The sequence below is a fragment of the Leptonychotes weddellii genome, chromosome 6 (assembly GCF_054177405.1).
Source record: "Leptonychotes weddellii isolate Sample4059 chromosome 6, ASM5417740v2, whole genome shotgun sequence".
In the NCBI taxonomy this organism is placed as follows: Eukaryota; Metazoa; Chordata; class Mammalia; order Carnivora; family Phocidae; genus Leptonychotes; species Leptonychotes weddellii.
Genome location: NC_138374.1, coordinates 115956194 through 115976572, shown reverse-complemented (window position 1 = coordinate 115976572; position 20379 = coordinate 115956194). Strand labels below are relative to the sequence as shown.

Below are 20379 nucleotides of genomic sequence, written 5' to 3'. Positions count from 1 at the left end.
TTCTCTGAAAATTTATTTTTATTTTTTTTAAGATTTATTTATTATTTTAGAGTGTGCATGTGAGGGTGGGGGGAGGGGCAGGGGAGAGGGAGAATCTCAGGCAGACCCTGTGCTGAGCATGGAGCCCAACATGGGGCTCGATCCCACAATCCTGAGATCATGACCTGAGCCAAAATCAAGAGTTGGATGCTCAACTGATTGAGCCACCCAGGCACCCCCCCCCCGAAACCTTTTCTTTTAGAAAGGGACTCTAGAGATCTTGAGCAGAATAACAACTCTCTTTAAAAATGTGCACCAGCTAGTGGTACTAATGTGTTTTTTTCCCCCAGGCTTTATTTATTCCTCATGATTTTGAGAGAGTTTTTGACAGAGTTTTCATAGAGACTCTGTCAGTCTGCTTTAAATTGGGTTCCTGGGGTATGGAGCCCACCTGAGGATTCTTTCCCCCTCGCTCTGCTTGAGCTCTCTCAAATAAATAAATCTTAAAAAAAAATAATAAATTGGGGTCCTGCAATCACCAAATTGTGTTTGGCTCCAAATTGGGAAAAATGTGGTAGTGGGTGCAGGGGAGGAAAAATTTCTCTTCTGTCCTTATGGAGTCTCCAGCCGGGCCTAAGAATCAAACTGATGTAAGCGGGTACACAAGAGAAAAGCATACACATTTTATTACGTTTTACATGTACATGGAGTCGCCACGAGAGATGAAGACCCAAAGAAGCAGAGCTGAACATTTATATACTGAATTGGACAAAGAGAAGTAAGTTATGAAAATGTGACAAGATAGAGGGGCTAGGGCAGTTCCTGGTGGAAAAGCGACTAGGAAGATAAGGGTTAGTGTAACAAGGCTTATTTGTACTGATTTTTCTTGGCCTCGACTCCAGGTCTCTGGTGATAAGAATGTTGCTTTACTTCTGGTATAGGGAGTTCATCATCCAGATGGGGGTTTTATCTCCTGCTTTCAGGAAGAAAAAGGGGAGGAGGTCAGAATGCCCTTCTTATGGTGCTGTGTGTCAAGTCCCTTGAGCTCAAAATACCCTTTCGCATGACACATTCTGCGGCTCTTCACTGGCCCTGTTTACCACCAGGTATTGAGCTGGCCCCCTGAGACCTAGGTCTAGCTCCTGCACTGTCCTGTGTTCCATCTCTTATCTGCTTCGATAAATGGAGAAACGTGGGCTCTGTTTTGTTTTGTTTTTCAAGCTGCTGGTTCCTCATCTGTAAATGGGGATAATAATAGTCCTTGTCTGGTAGAATTGTGAGCATTAAATGAGATGAGGCAAATAAAGAGATGTACTTAGAAAGAGCTTAGTAAATGTAACTGTGGGGAGGAAAATAACTTTTTCCATTGCCCTTCTAGGTTCTTGGCCAAGACACCCCTGTGATAAAAAGACACATTAATGGGAGAAAAACAAACAAGTTTAATAATGTGTATACCCCCTATATGCGTGTTTTTCCTCCAGGAAGAACTCTCCAAAAAGGTCCATGCCACCACCTTAAACATCATCTCCAGCTAGAGACAAAGTTGTTGGGGATGGGGAGTCAGTTATGGGAGGTTACCAGGAGGAGCACTGTGAACAAAGGTAAATGTTATGCATTAAGATAAGGGTTTCTAGAGATTTAGACTGGTACAGAGGGGGAGACGCCCTTGCAAATGGAGATTTCCCTTGTACCTCTAAGTGTTAGTGTTTCTTATAAAAGGGTAACTTGTGCTCAGTTTGTAGAGCTTCACCTGTGTCTGCTGTTATTTAAAAATAACTAGCTTAAAATAGCATGCTAAAGAGGCTTATTTTGGGGTGGTATATTTTGCTCCTCTTTGTGATGGAAAACAAATAAACAAAATGGGTTGCTACTGTAGATGCTTTTCTCCTCCCCCTTCTAGTTGGAAACCTTTGTTTAGAACTAAGTAACCCTAATCAAGATGATCTGTATTTAAGAAGCATCCAGAAAAATAAATAAATAAGAGCCTTGGCTTGCACTTAAGACAATTTGAGTTGCATTTTCCTGCAGCTAGTGTTGGCAGGGTTATTGTGCTCCAGCTGAGAAGCCCTGCTGGTCCCTTCTGGCAGCCCCAGATGCAGATGCTGTTATATTAATTACAAAAGAAAACCTGATTAACTCGGAAGTCCTTAAATTGTCAGCGAGGCAGCTGCTCACGCTCTGAAGCAGGTCTTCTTTCTCCCTCCTACTGTCAGGCCACAGTTTGGAATCTCTTCTTTAGAGAGCTGCTGAGACTGCACTCTCTAGGTCCTTGGAGCCCCTGGCTAGTTCAGTCAGCTTTTTGATCTGCTGTTATAGTAGTCCAGGGAGAGCTTGCATGATTAAATTCACAGATAATTTAACATAAAAACAACCAGCCCAACCACTCATCCGCCTCAACTGTTCGTCTTGCACCAGTTAAAACCTGATGGCGTCCTGGAATTTTAGAACTGGAAAGATGTTAACGATGATGTCATGCACTTCCCTGAGTTCACAGATGAGAAATCCAAGGCTGAGGAAACTCAAGTGAATTGCCAAAGTCACAGAGCTAGTGAGCAGTGGAGCCTGGGATTCACAATCTGCCCTCCTCCCTCTGCTTTTCCTCTTGCTTGCTGCACTCTTCCCTCCCTGGACCCCTTGCACTGGAGAGGTGGGGAGGGAACCGATCTAGTGTTGACTTTGTTTCTGTCCCGTCCGTGCCGTTGTTCAAATCTGGTAGGCCCACGTCGGAGATCAGTGGAAAAGCTCAAGATTAGTGGCAGAAGTGAAGGACTTGAATAGTGACATATTGAAAAACAGATGGCGACACTCATATTGAAGATTTTATGCAGTCCACTAATTGCCCGGAGAACCCCGGCAGGACAGTGCGTGGAAACAAAACACAGCCCCCTCTCCCATTGCACTGGTCTATGGTGGTTTGTGCCTAGCTGGTTTATTTGTAGTGGCTGTTTTTGTCACTACAGAGGTGGAGGGGAGGGTGATCGTTTGGGTCAGATGATTAATGGGGTGTGTCTGTTGTGGTTTTGGCAGAGGCGGCATGTTTTACTGGCTCTCCTATAGTTGACACTTTGTCTCAGAGGTTTTGTGATCTCGCCCTCTGGTCCTGAAAAATGATGAGTTGGTTTTAGTTCTCTGTTACCCACTTTCCACGCTCATTTAGGTTTCTTTTTTTATCATGTGTCAACTTTTGTGGTAGGAGTTATGGAGGCCGTCAGCATGGGCTTACACCTGGAGCCTATCTGAGCATCTGAGCAGCACGGGGAAAAGAGGAAGGGATGGAAAGTATGGCTGAGAGTGATTCCAGCTGGTGAATCTATCCTTCTCACAGCTCAGGCTGACACCATTGTAGTTCATTTCTGCGCGGTGAAGGGGGAGGTCCTCTTCTGTTGTCCACATCCACCCTCTGCGTTGAGATGAAGGTTTTTAGGAACGACGGTTGCCCCTGGACTTTCCTGAGTACTGGTGGAGCGACTTAACAGCTTTCGGTAGATAATTCTCCACAGTAAATGGATTCTTACTCAGAGAAAACAAGCGCATAACTTGAGTCCTTGCTAATTGTCAGTCACTGGGTTAGGTGTTGAGGATACAGAGAGAAATCTGATGGTCCTTCTTGCTTTCGATCATTATAAACAGATAACCAGAATAGACTGTGGTAAGTGTTGTTGAGTTGGGAACGAGATACAAAGGGACTCGGGACTAACCCGATGCTACTTGCTCAGTGCACATACAAGCAATTGGCTACATCCCCTTCCTTTTATTTATTTTAAAGATTTTATTTTGAAGTAATCTTTACACTCAATGTGGGGTTTGAGCTCACAACCCCAAGATCAAGAGTTGCCTGCTGTACCGACTGAGCCAGCCAGGCACCCCTGTCCCCTTGCTTTTAGATCGTGGGTCAAAGATTGGACCAGTGGTCTGGTGTGTTACGCTTGGGCTTGGTAAACCTTGCACACAGTTAGGCACTCTGTTACCACTCCTTGCTTTTTCAGAGGAACCCATCTCTTTCCCAGGAGAGTCGATTTCCTTGTCTTGGTGTCCCGCTGTACACACGCCCGCCAGGTGTTGGGCTTACAGACAAACACGGAAGGAAGGGCTTAATGATATGCACAGAGGGGTTTGGGCGAAAGCAAAACCTTCTTGAAACCTTTTGGTGGCGCCGTTTGTGGAAGGGAAGGGGGTTTGAGGATTTGTAACAGGATAGATAGAAGCTGAAACAGAAGAGCCTCTTTTTTTTTTTTTTTTTAAAGATTTTATTTATTTATTTGAGACAGAGAGAATGAGAGACAGCATGAGAGGGAGGAGGGTCAGAGGGAGAAGCAGACTCCCTGCCGAGCAGGGAGCCCGATGCGGGACTGGATCCCGGGACTCCAGGATCATGACCTGAGCCGAAGGCAGCCGCTTAACCAACTGAGCCACCCAGGCGCCCGCAGAAGAGCCTCTTAAATCAGACCTCCCTTACACGGACGAAATAAACAGCTTACGAATGGCTTAACAGCTCACACACGGTGAAGTGACTAAATCTAAAGTGAATACTTTTCAGGGGCGCCTGGGTGGCTCAGTTGTTAAGCGTCTGCCTTTGGCTTAGGTCATGATCAGGGTTCTGGGATCGAGCCCCGCATCGGGCTCCCTGCTCGGCGGGAAGCCTGCTTCTCCCGCTCCCACTCCCCCTGCTTGTGTTCCCTCTCTCTCTGTGTCTCTGTCTGTCAAATAAATAAATAAAATCTTTAAAAAAAAATAAAGTGAATACTTTTCAGCTGGTGCCACACAAAATTTCAATAAAGATGTATTTGGCCCAGAGATCAGCCTTCTTCCAGCCTAAAAACCCGGGTCTGTGCCTTTCTGAACAAACTCAGGGGTTGCCTGAATCATAGACAGGAGCAGGCAGGTCGGGAATGATTGTGTTCAGAATCTGAGAGGTTCAGGTCAATGAATTTCTGGTTCCTTTTCCCAGGCAGAGGTTTCTCCCCCTTTAAGAAGCTTTTTGTTCTCTCTTGAACGATACTTGATGTATTTGTGGAAGCTTGCCATTTACATGAGCGTGGTTGTCCTGAGTGGATGTTTCTGAGATAGATCACATTCCTCCTAGATTTACCCGGATTTTCTCCTAACAGGCAGTTCTTCCCTTTGTCTTACTCAATGCCTTGTCCTCCGTAAACTGAAGGAATGTGACTTGATCAGGAGTTACTGATCTTCACCGAGCACCCGAAGTTATATGAGAATGGACGGGGCAGCTGGGAAGCTGTCACCAGCTATCAGAGGGACGAACTGGAAAAGATTCTAGAACTAAGGCAAACTTGAATAACATTTTATTTTGATGTATGCATATGTAAAGATTAGCTCTCCCTCACACACACAGAAAAGATTAGTTCACACATTTAGTTATAAAATATGTCACAAATGAGGAAAGTAACAAGCTAAAACTGCAGATGGTAGAGTCATTTAAAAGGGCCTTCTATGTGCAAGTATTAGGTCTTCTGTCATGAAGGTTTTCATTTTGACATCTTCGGGTACAGTTTCTCCTTGGATTCATGTCCTAGTTTGTGTAGTCTTCTCTGGCTCTGCCAATTTAAGGATCTCGAGATTGTGGTGGAGTCCTAGTGCACTCCTTGGGCTGGCCCTGCACTGCATGCAAAAGGAGTGCGGAAGGATCAGGTCCCTGCTACCTTTCTAGGTAGAGACGCCTGCTCTGGGGACAAGCCAGGAAGGGGACTCCTGTTCGATCTTTGAAGAGCCTTTTCCGGCTGAGATGTTTTCCTGGTGTCTCGTCCAACCAAGAGCTTCCTAGAAATTGCTTCCCTAGGGCCCTGCCATCCTGACTGGGTCTCTGGGAAAGTCTCTGTCTACCCCTCCTCACTGTCTCCTATACTCCTTTCTCCTTCTCCACCCTCCCCTTCCCCAACCAGGCCAGCTGAGCTGCATTGCCTTCCCACCTAAGGAAGAGAAGTACCTGCAGCAGGTTGTGGACTGCCTTCCCTGCATCTTGATCCTTGGCCAGGATTGTAATGTCAAGTGCCAGCTGCTGAACCTGCTGTTGGGGGTGCAGGTGCTTCCCACCGCCAGGCTGGGCAGTGAGGAGAACTGTAAGCTTCGGCGCCTCCGCTTCACCTATGGGACTCAGACTCGGCTCAGCCTGGCGCTCCCCGGCCAGTACGAACTAGTGCACACGCTGGTTGCTCACCAGGGCAACTGGGAGACCATCCCTGAGGAGGACCTGGAGGTCCAAGAGGACGGTGAGGACGCCGCCCCTGTTTTAGCCGAACTGGAGGTGACGATGCACCACGCTCTCTTACAGGTACCGGTCTCATATTTATACAACAATTGCATACATATATACCAGCTTTTCCTGTATTTGAGCTTTCTCACAGAGCGATTTGGCAACATATAGTCTTGGCTCTGAGCATCAGCTGATAGAGCACATAACCTAGGAAGTTGAAAAACACACAAGGCCCAAGCAGCGCCTATCCCAGAGTCTGCTACCACGTGGCAGGACCCAGAGCAATTCGCTTATCTCCTTGTCCCCTCATCTCCCTTTCTACAATAGAAGGAATGTGCTGCTTGCATCTCAACAGGCTTTTACAGAGTAATTATGATCAGGGCCAGAAATCCTTTTTCATTTCTCAACAGGAAGGCATGGCTAGAATTGTCTCCAGCCATCCCTTTCTAAAAGGAATGATAAGATGATGGATCATTAATGCCCTTACTCGAGTTGAGATTGAGTAAAGAATTTTGTGAGTTTTTCCTTAGACCTAGCCATTATTTACTAAGTGGGACAGATCATGTCTCCTACTTTCTAAGGAACTGGAGAACCTGAGGACAGGTCTGGCTCAGTGTAAAGAGATATGGGGATCCCGTCATCCTGAAGGATATCTTCTTGGCTTCTCTCTTGAAGTAAACTCCTAAGGGAGAGCACAGCTCTTGCGGTGACTTCCAAGAGATCATACCGACTATCTGGTATTCATTTCTCCACTTAGGAAGGACTCAACTCTGGTGCTAGGCTTCCTGTCCTGCTCTATAAGCTGGGACTGGGCTATGTGATTAGACCCAGTGGGGATCAGCAAAGAATGTGACTGTGTCAGGGGTCAGGAGTGGGTAAGATGAAAAGAATGCAGACCTGCTCAGAACAGAGAGTCCCATCACCTTGATTAGCTGTGCTAGGAAGGAAGGGCTAGTTTAGCAGGACTAGGAAGTTTTGTTTCTTCTTATAACCTCTGCACCTACCCCTGTTCTAAAAGGCCTGATCTCCCAGTCAATGAATGAGTCCTTTGGTTGTGGCCATGGCCTCTGACACTCTAGAAGTAGAAACCGTCATCTCATTTCCTTCCAGAGACTAGATTTCTTTTATCTTGATAAATGCTAGAGGGGCTATGTACACAAGCCAGCATTTTCTCTGAGCAGAGTTTCATTGGTGGCTTTCCTCTGTTTTTAGACTAAGAGCTCACACTCCTTAGGTCCAGGATGCTGAGAGGGTTCTTGCATAACTCTGACAGCAGCTCTGACAGTAATCCTTGTTTATTAACTGAGGCTGCTTGGTTGACCCGTGAACTTCTTCACAGTTCATAAGTATTTGAGCCACACACAATCTTTCTGTGATACACTGGCCCGATCTGGTTCCTTCAGGTTCCAGGGGTTCAGTGGCTTTCAGACTTTTCTAGAATTTCATTCACTGGGGTTATCTGGCTGGCTCAATTGGTAGAGCATGCTACTCTTGATTATGGGGTTGTGACTTTGAGCACCACATTGGGTGTAGAGATTACTTAAAAATATTTATATATATGGGGGCACCTGGGTGGCTCAGTCATTAAGTGTCTGCCTTCGGCTCAGGTCCTGGGATTGAGCCCCACATCGGGCTCCCTGCTCACCGGGGAGTCTGCTTCTCCCTCTCCCACTCCCCCTGCTTGTGTTCCCTCTCTCGCTGTGTCTTTCTGTCAAATAAATAAATAAAATCTTAAAAAAAAAAAGAACGTCCTGCCCTTTTTTAAAAAAACATGTGTATATACATATACATATATATATATACACGTATACACATATATATAAAGAATTTCACTGTAAGGAATAACATTTTGTATCAGAACCTAGTACATATATACACATATACATTTTTTTAAAGATTTTATTTATTTATTTGAGAGAGAGAGAGAGAAAACACAAGCAGAGGGGAGGGGTACAGGGAGAAGCAGACTCCCCGCTGAGCAGAGAGCCTGACGCAGGACTCAATCCCAGGATCCTGGGATCATGATCTGAGCCAAAGACAGATGCCCAACCGACTGAGCCACCCAAGCGTCCCTACACACATAGAAATAACATTTCATGAAACAATACTTTTACTTTTTGTAAAACACACTATTGTCTTCTCTTTTCTATTTGATTGCATTTTTTAAAACTGATGGCAGCAACCCACTAAATTGATGCTGTTAGCTGCTACACTCTGACCTGCAGCTTAAAAAACACTGTTAAATAGCTGGTCTGACTGCTATTGGTCGGGTGGTGATTCTTCCTGTTCTTGCCTTTTAAAAACAATCTTGGACTGTGAACAGAGCCATGTGCAGGAGAGGCTCGTGACTGGATTGATTTCTCTGGGTCCCTTTCATTTTATTGGCTTTAATTTTTAATGCTCATTTACTTCTGTTGCATGAATTGAGGCAGTTCGAGCAAGTGCCAGGCAGGAAAGTGAGAGCCGTCCCCCGGGTGCACCCTCACTGGGGAGAGCTCGTCTGGCTGCTCCGACGTGGGCTGAGCACTCCACTGAGGTAACAGGTGAGGGGGCTACTTGGTTGGGAAGTTGAGGTACCAAATCAGCTTTCCCTCTGCACAGCTGAAATATGTACTTTCTTTCTTGAGGAATACTCTCTTGTCTTGAGGAATTCTCTAGCCTCTTGCGTTCTGTTTCATGTGGTTTGTGAGGCTTCCTTAGCCAGTGTTTCTCCGGATCTGCTTTATTCTCCAGTGGTTTTGATGTAGAAATAACAACGGACCCCAACGGTTCTAAGTTTGGAACCCCTTGATGCCATGCCTCAGAGGTCCTTAGGAGCCCTTGTGGAGCTCAGGCCCTGCTCAGCCACCACAGTCAGGCTCCTGTCTTCATTGCGTTTGTGGCCTCGGTTTCGGGAGCTCACTGCTGGGGGTGCTTCCCAGCTACCTTGAAGATTTGTGTGCTGGTGAAAAAGATCTTTTTGTTTAGCTCCAGTTATATTTAGGACCAGTGAGTTAGTTCCAAACAGCCCTTCCATTTGATTTGCAAAGGGGCTGGTAAAGAAAGGAAAACTTGGCTCAAGGAAACCAAGACTGAATTAGGGGAAATGAGTTGTTCATTTTCAGCTGTCAGATTCTCAAAGCAGTTTCCCCTACCCTCTTATACAATGGTCATTCTTCTAATACGGTGCTTTAAAGTCCTCATAAATTAGCCAGTTTCAGTGTGTTCCAGAATAGGCTGACCCACATGGACCCACAGTGCTTGGTATTCCCAGCTTTTTAGCTCTGGGTCCCCTGAGATTCTCAGTTCATAATTCAACAGCAGAGGAACAACATCAAGTTGTTAGTTTCCGTAACCTCTGTTATTGTTAAAACAGTCATTTTCCCATTGGCAACACATTTCACCAGGTCTGTCTCCACGCACACGCCTCCCCTTCTCCACCCTCCCCCTCTGTGTGGCACGCATACCACCACCTCCTCTCACTAGTCCCATGGAACACGGCCGTCTGCTTTGGCGTTGCCTCAGGCTGGTGTGTGTATGTGTGTGTGTGTGTATTTTTCCTGTGAACACCTATGAGAAAAGGAGTAGCAAGGAGCCAAGAGGATTAAACTCTCGCAGTCCGACGTGGGACTCCTGCAGCCTGGCCGGTGTCTCACTCGTGGTGGCGCTGACAGAGCTTTCGGTTCTTCTGCCGGCCTGTTTATCTCCACCCTTTGGACAAACGTACGTGTCGCCTGACGGCCAGACTGCCGCATGCGGACACGGTCATTGGCTCAGGATGGGGTGTCTGATGGGGTATCTTTCGGGGAACTGAGGTAGACTATAATGTTTCCAGGAAAGATCTGATGACTTGCAAATAAACTTTATTTTTAACTCTAACCAGTTGGAGTAGTCGGTCTCAGGCAATAGCTAGCGATGGAAATAATCTATTTTTAATGTCATACAGACCTAGGTGTTTTTAATTTCTCAGCAGTTAATACTTTCACAACCCAAAATCATTAAAGGATTTTACTTAAAAATAACAAAAGTTTATGCAAAATTTTAGCCCCCAAATTTACTAAATACTGTTTGTTGCTAGAAAACTAGCTTCTCTCAATTTTTGTCTAGTTTTTGGCATTTATGATGGTGTCTTATAAAACTAAATCTGTTGTGTGTTGTTCAGCTTTCCTTAGATACCATATCTTATCTTGAATGTCTCTAGATTGAAAGATAACAGTTGATTCGTAACAAAACGGAAAGAAGACTGGGTGAAGGTCCTCGGGGCAAAAAGATAACCGTTGGGGGAGATAGTATATGGAATTGGGTCAAAAATGGCCATTCTAAGGAAAAAGACCCAAAGTTGGGATAACATGTATAAGATGGAGAATGGCACTCTGGAGATAAAATTACAGTAAAGAAACCATGATTTTATGGGGCAAAGAGAAAGGGGAACTCAAGTGTTATGTTAAAAAAGGGTATCAGAAGTCCAGGCAAATGCGAAAATATAAATTCTTTCTAGGCAGCGAGCCTGTACCCTTCATATTTAACATCTCTCTTGCCTCTCCCCTAACACACTAACAGGTGTAGTGGAACGTAAGCATCCTGCATATCTGCATGTGTTGCTCTTGGCCAAGAAACCTGCAAATACCTACTGCAGGTTAATTTACCTATTGAGGATGTGGGTGGTTTAGAGGCAAGTTTTTTTTTTTAATCCCTATGCTCACTAAAATAAAAGTAAAAAGAACAGCTTGAATCTGAGGCTGTTTTCTCAGTTCACCACCAGGGATTCATTTGTGGCCTTCCAAGGATAGCTCTTGGGGAGAAAATCTGGCAAAGATTATAGTCTTAATCTTCCTCTTTTGTCTCTTTTCTAGAGTCCCATCTACCTCTTTTTTTTTTTTTTTTAAGATTTTATTTATTTGTCAGAGAGAGAGGGAGAGAGAGCACAAGCAGGAGAAGAGGGAAAAGCAAGCTTCCCACCGAGCAGGGAGCCCGATGTGGGGCTCGATCCCAGGACCCTGGAATCATGACCAAGCCGAAGACAGACACTCAACTGACTGAGCCACCCAGCCCCCCCACCCCTTTCTTACACCCAGAGGCTTCCCTGTTTTCACTGTGTCAAAGATCTGTGTGTGTTTCACCTGGAGTCGAGGATGGTGGGGATAGGCAATTCAGAGACTCAGGGGTTGAAAGTACTGTCACCAGGCAGAAACTCTGTTATTGGGGCTATTAAAAATGTTCTCTTTTTGACTTCTTTCATGGTATCTCAACCAGTCCTGCAAGTTTGTTCATGGCAGAGCCTTTCCTTCATAGGATATACTTTTTAACCTGGAACACTAGAATTGTCAGGATCCCTAAAGTTATCTTGTCCATGCTTTATTCATCTTTCAGAACTTGCCCAACATCAGCCCAGACAGTTCCTGACACACCGTGGATGTTCAGTAACTGTTAAAGTGTGCTCTTTGTAGTCAGGCGGACCTGGATTTGCATCCTGGCTTTGTCAGTTCACTGACCATGTGACTGGGCTGGTTCCCTCTTGTGCAAGATGCGGGTAGCGATCCATATCTTCTAGGACTGGTGTGAGGCCTCAGTGAGAGGGTGTGTGTGAGGACTTAGCACAGTGTCTGGCACGGAGTGAGCCAGTTCCCTCCTCCCTTTGAATGTATTAATCAGCGTCCTTGAGAATTTCCCCCTCTCTCAGTCACCAATCCCTTCCCTGACAACCATGGTGGAACGCCTTCCTTTTGTCAAACGTGTAAGTCCTTCTAGTTCCAACTTACTTATCGTCATTATTCTGCTCCAGTTAGACACAAAGTTCTTCATCATTCATTTTCGAGGTTCTTTTGTAATGGAAGAAGAGAAAGATGTTATTAAAAGCTAAATAAGACAAAAGTTAAAGTTATAAAGTTAAAAGGTAAAGTTTTCCCTTCTGCCTTCTCTCTTCTCCATTCTACTACTTAGTCTCTCTGCTTTGATGAATCTAGTAAGTGGACAAGAGAATAAAGCTTCAGATTCCTGCTTTTGTCTGGATCTCTGGGTACTGGATGTTGGAATAGCTGCAAGGTAGATTGCATAGAGGCTATTCAGTATGTATTCAGCCAGATATTTTCTACAATGTAAGAAGAACAGAGAGGTATTTTCCTTAATATGTAATTAACGTTTAAGAGTGATCCTTCTGGGAATCATGTAAAAATGAAGAAGAATCAACCTGTGTAAAAACAAACAGGAAAAACCTCTGGACAGCCCCATGAGAATGGCATGGGAGGAGAATGGACGGTAAAGGTAGGTAGATATGGGGACAGGGATTGAGGTCGAGACCGGATTTGTTGCTGAGCTTGGGCAGAGCTATGTTATGTAGTTGCGTACTTCTTTTCGGTGTGATGTGAACCTGAGGCTTCAGAACTGTAGAGAAAGTGAAGACCTTTGTGACCTACCTGAGAGCATGGCTGTCTTCTGCTTGAACCACCAGTTAATATACTCATTCTTGGCCAGAACTGAGTTTGAGGGATGGGCCATGAGCTATAAGAGCCAGTGTTCTTAGGAAATGGTCAGGCATCTTCAGTAATTGAGCCATTTCTTGGCATTTAACACAATATCATTTTACACCAAAGACAGAACCTAAGAGGTCAGTTCTGGTGTTTGCAGAGTAACACTCTCCTTTCTGTTCATTCTCTTGATCTTGCCGAGAAAATTGATGGTTAGCACACCAACTTCTATCGATTCTGTAGATTTGTGCAGAATGCATTCTACAAGAGAAACCTCTTTAGGAATTCACTGTGACTCCCAGTGGGAATTTTGGGGGTACTCTCATTATTCCCTGAGATTCTTTTTCCCTGATTGAGTTAGGAGCAAAATACTTACTCACTGCTTTATTCTTGGAGTAGAGGCAAACAGAAATCAGAGCTAAATGTATGGGATATGGGTTGAAAGATAGGAAATTTTACATATGATTATTGAAAATGGTTTTGAGCAGGTAGTAAAGGCCTCATTTATTCATCCGTTCATTCCACATGTATTTGTTGGATGCTCACAAAGTGCCAAGCGCCATTCTAGGTCCTAGGAAGGCAGATAGCCTTCCACGAGATCGTCCGAGGTCAGACTTCCCTCTCAGGGGGCCAGAATAGGGCCCACAGTGGGTCTGGCTCCTCCTCTCTATATTACTGATGACTTTTTTCACTCCCTGTCTCTGGGAGACAGTGCTGGCTTCCCTTTTCGTTTATAACTGTCAGAGATGAGTCATCCCTTCACTGTAAGTGTCACAGAATCACACAGCACATTCCAGCCTGGTTTGTACCACCGCCAGGATGTCAGGCAGGCAGCTCTTTCTGCACGCATGGTCTTCAGCATGGGGAGACCACCTGCACACGCTAACTAACTGGGGAATGGAGGAGAGAGAGCGTCGTACTTGTTGTCTCTCCATTTTTGTTTAGTACAAGATATATTTAGGAGTGGACAACTTCTTTCTGTTTGCCAGTATATCAGGTGGTATCTACCATTAGAAAACCCTAAAGCCTTTAAAAAATGAATCTGCACCTGCGAGCAAATGAAGTCAGCAGTCTCCTAGGAAGGATATTCGTTCTGCAAGTGGACCCCGCAGCTTTTGGTTTTCTTGCACACACAAAATGGTTCTTTGAGGAAACCCTGTGAATTTATTTTAGAATTTTAAGAAAATCCATCATAAATAAACAAGCAAACAAAATTATTCCTGACGATTTTCAAAGAACTCTTACTTTGGTTTGCATATTTAGGCTTTTTTCTCATGATATTCCTGTAATAAGTTTGGTTGGTTTATATCTTTCAAAATGTATATATTTAAGAGAGGTTTGCAACTTTAAAATAAATATTTTTAAAAACATGTTCACCTGTAATTCTCTATCTTACTATAACTTTTCATTTCTTGGGATTCTCTCCTAGTCTTTATTAAATTATTATATGTATTATAATGTTGGTATTTAGGCATTTGTGTGTTCTACTCTAAGCCATAAAAGTTCTTACCTACTTTCTGAATATGCCTCACGAAGTGATTCATACTCCAGCAGTGTGACTCAGGGTAGTGAAAGGGGTTTGTCTTGAACAGTGGGGTGAGTGTTGACTAGTCTACCGATCAGAAAACATTTCATGCAATTCATGGCACAGATGAAATAGCAGATCTCTTCTTGGCCTAGGCTTGGATGGAAAGTAGCTGGATTTTCAGTGTTTGCTCAAATTAGAAATGGTGAGATGCTAAAAGCACTTTTAGCTTTAGAGAGTTCAGAGTGGCCAAATAACAGTTATGTGATCTACCTGAGAATTAAACTTACTAATTCTTTATTAGGGAAGATGAGATCTTTGTAAAGCTTTTCTGGGGATGGGAGATCTCTCTCTCTCTCTCTCTCTCTCACACACACACACACACACACACACACAGTACAAGAAACAATAGGCTGGCATTTCCCAGCCCTTTCTTACTTATCTAGGCAAGGAGATCAAAAAGGAAAAGGTCCCAGGTTTTTATTTAAAATTTTTTTTCATCAAAAATAACTGCTACTCAATAGGGTAAGGAATGAAAACAATATGAGCCTGAAAGAAAACAAACAATTGCATATTTTTTACATTTCAAATAAAGTACATTTGTAACATCTGATAAATGTTAAGGACACAAACTTGAACAGGTTTGTGTTGAATTCTTTTACAACTCTGTAAAATGTGCTAGAATTCTGTGCAGGATTGATTTTGAGTTTGCGGGTCCCTGAAGACATCCCCTTGGTGTGCTTACGATGGTGATACAGGTATGAGTCTCCTTGTCCACCCTTAGGTCTGGGATGCCAGGCAGAGTAGACAATTTCAAAGATAGACAAGAGCAGCCTGTGCCGTGGATGGAAACATCTGTTCTCTAAGTGCCTCAGGATCCTCAGGAAAGAAGTAGAACACAAAGCAAAAACTATTGGCTAGAAAAGGACCTGTAGAGGTTTGTTTCTAAACCAAAGATCATTCTTGAAATTCACTTTAAGATCTTGGGTGTATGGGGGCGCCTGGGTGGCTCAGTCGTTAAGCGTCTGCCTTCGGCTCAGGTCATGATCCCAGGGTTCTGGGATTGAGCCCTGCATCGGGCTCCCTACTCCATGGGAAGCCTGCTTCTCCCTCTCCCACTCCCCCTGCTTGTGTTCCGTCTCTCACTGTGTGTCTCTCTGTCAAATAAATAAATAAAATCTTAAAAAAAAAAAATCTTGGGTGTATGAGTTATGATTGGGTTCAATCATATGTAACAGACGATCAGAAAAATGCGCTTGCTTAAACAAGATAGAAGTTAATTTTTTTTCCCTCAAATGAAAGAAGTCTGAAGCCAGACTGGTGTGCCCGCTCTGCCGTCACCAGGGACCCAGGCCCCCTATTTCTTTTTGCTTCATCATCCTCAGTGCTGGCTTCTACCCTCAGGTTTGCCTTAGGGCTGTAGGATGACCTTCTTGTTCAAAAGGCAAAAAGGATGAGGCCAAAGAGCATACTTCCTAGTAGAATCGAACCCCCTCTAAAGAACCTTTCTGAAAGCCCAATGCACTTATCGGGCAGCCTTGTCTGTAAAGGCCATTGCCTTCCCAGTAATGCAGAGGCTAAATATCGGATAGGCAAACCTTAGTCTCTGTCATACCACATGATCATGAGAATAAAGGTATTACCAGGACTTTGGTGGCTAAGACTTTGGGATACCTGCAAACTTTTAGAATAGGACAGTAGTGTTTGGCAAACCTGGCTTTTAGTTTGCTGCTTGATTGATTCAACAATAGTGAGGGCTATGTGTTAGGCACTGGAGTTTCCATAGTTAACAAGGTAGACATGGTCCCTGCCCTCAATGGGTTGACAGGCTATTGGGGAAACATGGATTTTATTTATTTATTTATTTAAGGATTTTATTTATTTATTTGTGGTGGGGGGCAGCACAAGCAGGGGAAGAAGCAGAGAGAGGAGCAGGCTCCCTGCTGAGCAAGGAGCCTGATGCAGGACTCGATCCTAGGACCCTGGGATCATGACCTGAGCCAAAGGCAGAATCTCAACCGACTGAGCCACCCAGGTACCCCGAAAAATGGGTTCGAAATAAATAAATTTTAAATGTGTTGAACATTAAGGAAAGGAGAAGTAGAGAGTGCTTGGGATTGTGTACTAGGAAGGACTCACTAAGAGCATGACAAGAATACACAAGGAGATTGGAAGGCTGCTTGGGAGTTAGCTGCCTTAGAAAGGTGGGGCTGGGAAGATGAGCAAAGAAGAGAGTGGGAGGAATGTTCCAGGCAGCCTCAATCCCGATCTGATCATGTCCACATCAATTCTTTCTCCTTCCATTATTTGTCTTACTCCATCGGAGGGCATCAGTGGGTTTCCAAACAGCGAAGGAAGCCAGGAACTAAAGTCTTTTTATCTGCCAGCCTTTCTGCAGACTGTTTTCTCTCTCTAGATGAGTGCCTGCCTCTTAGGCTGTGGCAGGGAGTGTTGGGAACTCAGGGAAGGAGGTGGGCAGGTCATTGGGCCTACCAAAGTCCCACTGCCCCGTCACAGATCTGAATTTTGGTCTCATTGTGGGACTTTGGGGAGGCAAGGATTGGTTCTGGCCCCAAAGTGCTGATATGACCCCCCCTTCCCCTTCCAGGACGTGGACATTGTGGTAGCACCGTGCCAAGGCCTCCGGCCTGCAGTGGATGTTCTGGGTGACTTGGTGAACGATTTCTTGCCTGTGATAACCTATGCACTCCACAAAGACGAACTGTCTGAGAGGGACGAGCAAGAGCTTCAGGAAATCCGGAAGTATTTCTCCTTTCCCGTATTCTTTTTCAAAGTGCCGCAGCTGGGCTCGGAGATCATTGCCTCGTGTACCAGAAGAATAGAGAGTGAAAGATCAGCCCTCCATCATCAGCTGATGGGCCTGGGCTACCTGAGCAGCAGTCACTGCAACTGTGGGGCCCCTGGCCAAGACACTAAAGCTCAGAGCATGTTGGTGGAGCAAAGTGAGAAACTGAGGCACTTGAGCACATTTTCCCAGCAGGTGCTACAGACTCGCCTGGTGGACGCAGCCAAGGCCCTGAACCGGGTGCACTGTCTCTGCCTCGACATCTTTATTAACCAGGCCTTTGACATGCAGCGGGACCTACAGATCACTCCCAAACGTCTGGAATATACTCGAAAAAAGGAAAATGAGTTGTACGAATCACTGATGAATATTGCTAACCGAAAGCAGGAGGAAATGAAGGACATGATTGTTGAGACGCTTAACACCATGAAGGAAGAACTTCTGGATGATGCTGCCAACATGGAATTTAAAGGTAGGTCTAGAGAGCTTGGTGTGGGCTGCTGGGACCGCAGGATTCTTTAACCCTTTCGTAGCTGGAAACTGAGTCCCATGAATTCCGAAGGCCAAAGGCAGCTCAGGAACATCTCGTCTACCCAACTGTCATGAGTAGGAGCCCACCTTAAATCACTTAGCCAGAGTGGCCTCTTCTCAGAGGCTTTCCTGGAAGATTCCACTGTCATTCCTTCCCGGGACTGGTAGTCCAGCTTCTGGTAAGTTCATTCTAATAGCGCTCTTAAATTTCCAGTTTATATCTGTATCCCCTTGACCTTGACGGAGCTGGAAAAGAGCTGCCTGAAGAGCATTACTAAGTCATGCTTTAACCTTGGCTTTAACCTTCAGCATGGCCCGTGCTTCCTTTTTGGTTCTTTTTTTGTGTGCTTTGGTCTCATTTTCTTTCCAGGCTGCTCCTGAAACCCAGCTCAGGAGTATTTCCCAAAGTTGTGTTTACAACTTTTCTGGAAGTCCATTCTTCATGAGTGGCTATTAACAAAATTGGGCCAAAGTGATTCGTCAGGTCTTTTGGGGTTGAGGTCTTGATGTGGCTGACTTTGTATACTGACTACTCTGTAAACCTCCCTGCAGGAACATTAGCCCTACCACCCATTAAGAACAGTGATGTGGTTTGCAAGTTATCTTGAGGTTCTCAATCATGGCTGTACATCCAAATCTCCTGGGGGGCTTTTTGAAAATAGATGTTTGAAATCACCCCAGAGCACTCCAGACCGATTAATCAGAATTTCTGATATGGGACCTCGCATCGGTTTTTTCTCAGTCCCTCCCTGGATTCTGCGTATTGCCATCTTCCTGATGAGAGAACTGAGGCTTAGGCAGGTTAAGTAATTTGCTCAAGGTCACAGCTACTGAAGAGTAAAGGTAAGAGTTTGAAACTAGCAGTCTGATTCCTGAGCCCATACTCTGAATTTCCATGTTTACTGACTCTGAATCTCTTCCCGGTTACTGCCGCCGCCATCTTCCTAGTAACTGGCTTTGGAACCTCAGCATGGTCTCCAGCTCTTTGCTCTCCCTTGTCCCCACATCCGGTCAGCGGCCAAGTTCTGATGTGTCTTTTTCCATATATCATATCTACCTTTGCTTTTCTGTTCCCTCTTCCTCAGTCCACCTGAGCTACTCCTCTCCCTATAGCTCCTAGCTACCTATTGTTCTCCCAGACATCTTTCTCTCCTTTCTCCAGTTCATCTGCATTGGCTCTGTGTTCCTACAGACTAAGTTTAGACTCGTTAGCCTAGTGGTAAGGATCTTCCAAAGCCTAGCCCTGACCAACTTTCCCGGTCCTGTTTCCCACTAGGCACCTTCTGCTAATTTCAGTTTCTCTTGCTCTCAGCTGCTTGCTGTCCTCCATCTCTTCTTTTACTTTTTCTTTACTCCCGCCCTGCCCTAAACCCCAAAAGTCTTTTATTTGTGAATTTCCAAATCCTACCTACCCTTCAAGGCCTCTTCTAAATAACATCTTTCATGAAGGTGTCTTTAATTTTCTTAGCTAATAGTGATCACATCCATCTGAACTCCCACTGCATTTCATGCGTACCTGAAATTTCTGGCGTATTTCATTTTCTTTTATTACAGTTGTTTATGTTCTTCTGAGTGTTTTCTAAAATCCGAGAGAGGAAGGAGAACAGGGTCTTGTTTATCATCATATCTCCTACAGCAGTTCACACAGAGATGTGTACACTACCTCGTGGGAGTTTGAATGGCTATGTGAATTTTGGTATATGGCTGTGTCACACTTACACAGAGGAAACGGACTCCACTTTAGCAAGCACAGGAAGCCTTATTTCTTATAGGCCTTATTGCAGTGGAGATCCTAAGAAGGCTTCTGACTAACTTAGGATGCTGGGGCATCAGCGTCGGCATCATAGCACACAGGATAAAGGGGGCAGGGCAGGGAGGTTGGGCAGTCTGTGAAATATTTGATTGTTTATTATGTGCCAGGGATACCATGTCTGGTACCTGGGATGCAGTGGTTAGTTCAACAGACGCAGGGGGAACTGGGAACAAGTAGATCAGACATCTGGCTCTATTAACTACATGGTGGATTTGTGAAGCCACTTTCCAAGTTAGCTGTGTATTAGATAGGACTAACCGTGTTCTAAGTTCTTTCTGGGGATCCTTGAGGCAATGGTAAGTAGATTTAGAAGAGAGCTACCACATAGCCTAAGGAGCTGGATTTCTGGTATTGGTTTTTGTTTTAAAATAAAGGTAACGCGGGGCACCTGGGTGGCTCAGGCGGTTAAGCGTCTGACTTGGGCTCATGTCGTGATCTCAGGGTCCTGGGATCAGGCCCCATGGCAGGCTCTGGTCCCTCTCCCTCTGCCCCTCCCCCCTGCTCATGCGCACGTGCGCGCTCTCGCTCTCTCAAATAAAATCTTAAAAACAGAATAAAATAGAGGTAATGCATTACATACATACTTCAGAAAATACATTTTTTAAAGATAATACCTACATGCATAGTACTTCACTCAGAGATATAAAGATACTGTCCTCCAGCCACCTAGTTTTCCTCCATATGTTCTTCTGCCCCTTGCTTTTTCACTGAACTCATATCTTAGAGATCTTCCCATAAACGTACACGTGGATTTGTCTTCTTCTAATAGATGTACCTGATTTTATTCAACTATACCCCTACTGATGGACATTTAGGCTCATTCTTTCTTTTTTCTTTTTTGCTGTTACAAACTCTACTGCATTATCATTTACATGCATATCTTTGGGCCTTGTAAAGGTATATTTCTAGAAAAACAATTCCTAGAAGCAGAATAGTTAGGTCAAAGGGTATGTAGATAGTTTTGTTTGTTGGTTGGTTAGTTTAAAATTTTGATTGGTTAAAAAAATTTTTTGGTAGATATTATGAGATTTCCTCTAAAGAGGTGGCACCAATTTAAATTTGCACAGTAGA

The 20379-nt window shown here is 44.6% G+C and overlaps 1 protein-coding gene across 2 annotated transcripts in view; it reads left to right on the top strand.

Moving 5' to 3' along the window:
• The window catches only part of DSTYK (dual serine/threonine and tyrosine protein kinase), a 47479-nt gene that overhangs the window by 10979 nt on the left and 16121 nt on the right, over positions 1-20379 (top strand). The window contains exons 1-3 of one of the 2 annotated variants that reach the window (XM_081825095.1): positions 368-1580; positions 5880-6268; positions 16767-17436. In XM_081825095.1, coding sequence (XP_081681221.1) covers positions 1442-1580; positions 5880-6268; positions 16767-17436 — 1198 coding nt within the window. In that variant the 5' untranslated portion in view covers positions 368-1441. Of the gene's footprint in view, positions 1-367; positions 1581-5879; positions 6269-16766; positions 17437-20379 lie in introns of those variants that run through there. The other variant, XM_081825094.1, reaches the window with a different exon arrangement.